Source organism: Triticum dicoccoides, chromosome 6A (genome assembly GCF_002162155.2).
Source record: "Triticum dicoccoides isolate Atlit2015 ecotype Zavitan chromosome 6A, WEW_v2.0, whole genome shotgun sequence".
Classification (NCBI taxonomy): domain Eukaryota; kingdom Viridiplantae; phylum Streptophyta; class Magnoliopsida; order Poales; family Poaceae; genus Triticum; species Triticum dicoccoides.
Window position 1 is genome coordinate 572,419,677 of NC_041390.1, and position 3,800 is coordinate 572,423,476.

The following is a 3,800-nucleotide window of genomic DNA, read 5'->3' on the forward strand; positions in this document are numbered from 1 at the left end:
CCTCCAGCTTAAATAAGGGTTTTTGGTTTCTGCTTCATAATCAAGTTGAGCAAAACGGCGGAAAAACCAAGGGCATCAGTTCATGACCAATTATTCTGTTGCCGACAAGCTGGTCCCTAATTGTATAGCCTGTAATCCGAACGAATCTTGGCTCCTCGTGAACAATGAAGTTGTTGCATTGTTGGGGACATCTTTGTTAGTGCGGCCAAAATAAACAAGCTGAGGGTGAGGGGTGGACTATTGGGTTAGACTAGTGTAGTGATGCGCATGAATACCAGGCTGGCTCACTGTCTGGTGCATATATCAACTGCTCAAGGAGTTCAGCAACACTAGCTTATTTCCTTCAAAGAGGACTGTGATCTCAAACTTTTTATTTATGTCTTCAGTATCTGCCTATTTTAGTTATTCCCTTCATTTTTTGTCTTACCATAGTATCTTAGGCTCTAGTTGTTCATTTCTATTTATTCAGTCACCCATTTCTGTTAGTGTTCAGTTTTTATGTTCATTGCTCTATCTGCAATTTACATGAGCTAACTCTCTCAGTCATCACTCTTTATTCATTAGTCCATGTTGAGTCCCTCAATTTTTCCTTTTTCTTTTTTGGCAGTCTATGCTGCATGCTTGTCAGTGAGCCTGTCAACAGGAAAGGGAGAGGGTAGAAGTTGAGCGGTAATCTCTTCATTCAGATGTTTTCCTTGGCAATCGTTTGACGCAGAGCGTTCTTGTCTGGATTTTATGGACGTTGCAAACTAACATGCATGATTCGAAAAGGGGCAACTTAACGGTTGACATTCAGTAAACTTTCTGTTGAATTGTTAGTGAACTTTTGATACAGAGCGTAGATATCAGGGTTTTTTTCTATTTTAGATTTCTTTTGTTTAATTCATTGTTCTTTTAATTCATTGCCATTTCTTCAGTCTATATTTAGTTTATGTGTTTTCAGTCTATTATTCACTTTATCATTTCAGTTTTTAGTCTTCATTTTATTTTCTTCATCATTCAGAACCCATGGATCAAATGAGGTTTCAGTGGCGTCGAATCGCACCATGATCAGATACATGCTGTGAAATCATATTTTGCGTGGGGGCGCCAACAAGCCTGCCGACAGCAATGTCACTTCCAGAGTTCCAGTGGCCGTAGCAGCCAAGAAGGAACTGCCTATTGCCGGCGGGGCTCAAGCGGTGTCACTTTCAGTGGCTATAGAAGCCAAAAAAACCAAAACCCCTCTATATTCTGATGGCAAATCTGTAAGCATCTCACTAATGAAAGAGCTTATCACCATGACGTGTACGTGTGCGTTTTAAAAATGTGAGGCTAAGGTCAACCATCAACCCAAAATGTTTCTCTGTCACTAACCACCTGAAATTTATGTACAACTTTTCAGTTTTTATTGATTGATTGATGGCTTTGTTCTTGACAATCCTTTACGAATCTACTCTGCTTTTGTGGATAGGCGAAAAAGATTGTTTTTTAGTATTTTTTCTTCAGTAGATTATTGAACGAGGTTTCAGAGCAGATTGAGAGAAAAAGAGAAATGTTAGTTCATGCTTCAGTACATTATTTTTCTTCATTACTCTTTTCAATATTTCTCGCTTCAGTACATTATTTTTCTCTTACTACATTTCTTTGTTCTTTTCATTCCGAAAAGGCTACCTCAGTAGCACAACTACGATTTTTTTTCCTTTTCAGCTCTCAAACTGCACCCTAGTTTTGTTGTTAGTTCTCTGTTTTTGATGGATCTGATATGGTTAGCCCTATCTAGTTTTTTTGTATGTGCTACGCCTAGTTATAACTACTTCCATCTTTTAACAGCTGTCCTAGTTTTGTTGCTCACCGGCTAACACCTTCTTTTTCTTTCTCTTTTTATCAGATGTATAAATTGCACGTGGCATCACATAAATTACCATTCGAGATAAGTTCCAGTCTGCAGATCTCGGGGGACAGTATGGCTGGAATACGCTTGGTAACAGGGAGCATTACCACTGCTGTGTAGTATGACCGAATCAAATTTAAGGGAGTGAATTGCAAAAAACCACCACATTGAAGCCTAGGGTTGCAGAAAAGACTCTTCTACGTTTTTGTGCCAGAAAACACTGATTTCGCGCCTAATCATTTGCAGAAAACACCAAACCTTCTATTGGGGCATTTTAAGCACTATTATGACAGGTGGGGCCCGATTTTGGGGACGTGGCGTCACGGCCGCGAGCTCACGCCGTCTAACGGCGTGGCGGCCGCTACTGCTCCTGCGTGTGGGTAAAAACAGGTTCGATCCAGCTCTCTCCTCACACTCTTGCCTCTGCCTCGCCCTCTCCTCACTCTATTCTTCCTCCCCGGCGCCGCCAGACCGCCGACTGCCGTTCTGCTGCTCCCCGGTGCCATGGTGTCATGGAGCGACGAGACCAGTGAGGATTCAGTCCTGAACATCTCCTCCTCCTACGATGGCATCATCAAGGTCAGTTGGTTAGATACCTAGAGTTAGGGTTAGGGTTAGTGAATTGGGGATTTTTTCATTGAGCTCGATCTGAACCTAGCCTTCTCTTTGCTTGCTCCCGCAGCTTCCAGCTACGATGCACGATCCGAATTTCAATGGTACTGACGCAGATGTGAATGTGTTGTGTGAACACGGTGAGCCGGCCGAACGCTTTGTAGCATTTGAAGGGATGCACACGGGCAGGAGGTTTCTTGGATGTGCTAAGAAGGTATGATTCACATCATGTGTAAAGGAAGTTGTTTGCTTAATGCTTTGTTTATCAAGCTCTTAAGATTTTTTTAGCTTGGTCTTTGTTTAGCCTGTTATGACATGCCTTGTCATTAGTGGATTTTTTAGCTTGTTCTGACCAGACATTGTTTATTGTGGTCAGTGCTTACTCCTTTGTTTATCAAGTTGTTAAGCTTGGTTAAGTGCTTTGTCTTTGTTTAATTTGCTTTAGCCACTGTGTTGGAGTGTGTTCTCATTAGTGGATGGTAGTCATTGTTTATCATGGTCAGTGCTTAATGACTTGTTTATCAGTGGGCATTGTTAATTTGTCTGTTGTATGGTAAGGAACCTATGAGTGCTTAGTGACTTGTTAATTTGTCTGTTTAGCAGTGCACATATTAGATACATGAACCTCTTGGTTTGATGGTCTTAGACAATTTTTTATTCTTTTATTGTTTATAATACAGGAAGGCATAAACTGTGGAGTAGTTCAATGGATTGATTTTGAATGGCCAGACTCAATGGAGAAGGCATTGGCCAAGCTATGGGATATGTATGAGGAGACTAAGTCAGCTAGGTCCAATGACAATCTAGAGAGTTCCTTTGCAATTCACAACCTGACAGAAGAGAAGAAGAAACTACAGGGGAACTATGACAGTTTGTATGCTGATGTGAATGCTCTTTTGAATGCCCAGCAGGAGAGGGGTGTGGAGTTAACCAATCAAAAGGAGCAGAAGCAATATCTTGAAGTGAAGATTGCTGAGCTTGAAAATGTAGTTGGCAACTTGACGGCAGAGTTGTCAAAGAAAGAGGAGAAGAAGAAACTATAGGAGAACTATGACAGTTTGTATGCTGATGTGAATTCTCTCTTGGATGCCCAGCAGCAGAGGGGTGTGGAGTTAAACAATTAGAAGGAGAGCAGCAGAGGGGTGTGGAGTTAAACAATTAGAAGGAGTAGAAGGAATATGTTGATGTGAAGATTGTTGAGCTTGAGACTGTAGTGGGGAACTTGAAGGCAGAGCTGTCAAAGACAGAGGAGAAGAAGAAGAAGATGTTGCTAAACTATGAAACTCTGAAGAACCTGACATGTGCTCAAGCCAAT

General features: G+C 41.4%; 1 protein-coding gene across 1 annotated transcript; it reads left to right on the top strand.

The window, feature by feature from the left end:
• Positions 1-1,879: 1,879 nt before the first annotated feature.
• LOC119318058 lies at positions 1,880-3,549 on the top strand. Its single transcript, XM_037592560.1, has 5 exons — positions 1,880-1,963; positions 2,120-2,263; positions 2,344-2,452; positions 2,556-2,699; positions 3,166-3,549. The coding sequence occupies exons 2-5, from the start codon at positions 2,160-2,162 to the stop codon at positions 3,526-3,528; spliced, it is 720 nt and encodes a 239-aa protein (XP_037448457.1). The 5' UTR covers positions 1,880-1,963; positions 2,120-2,159; the 3' UTR covers positions 3,529-3,549.
• Positions 3,550-3,800: the final 251 nt, after the last annotated feature.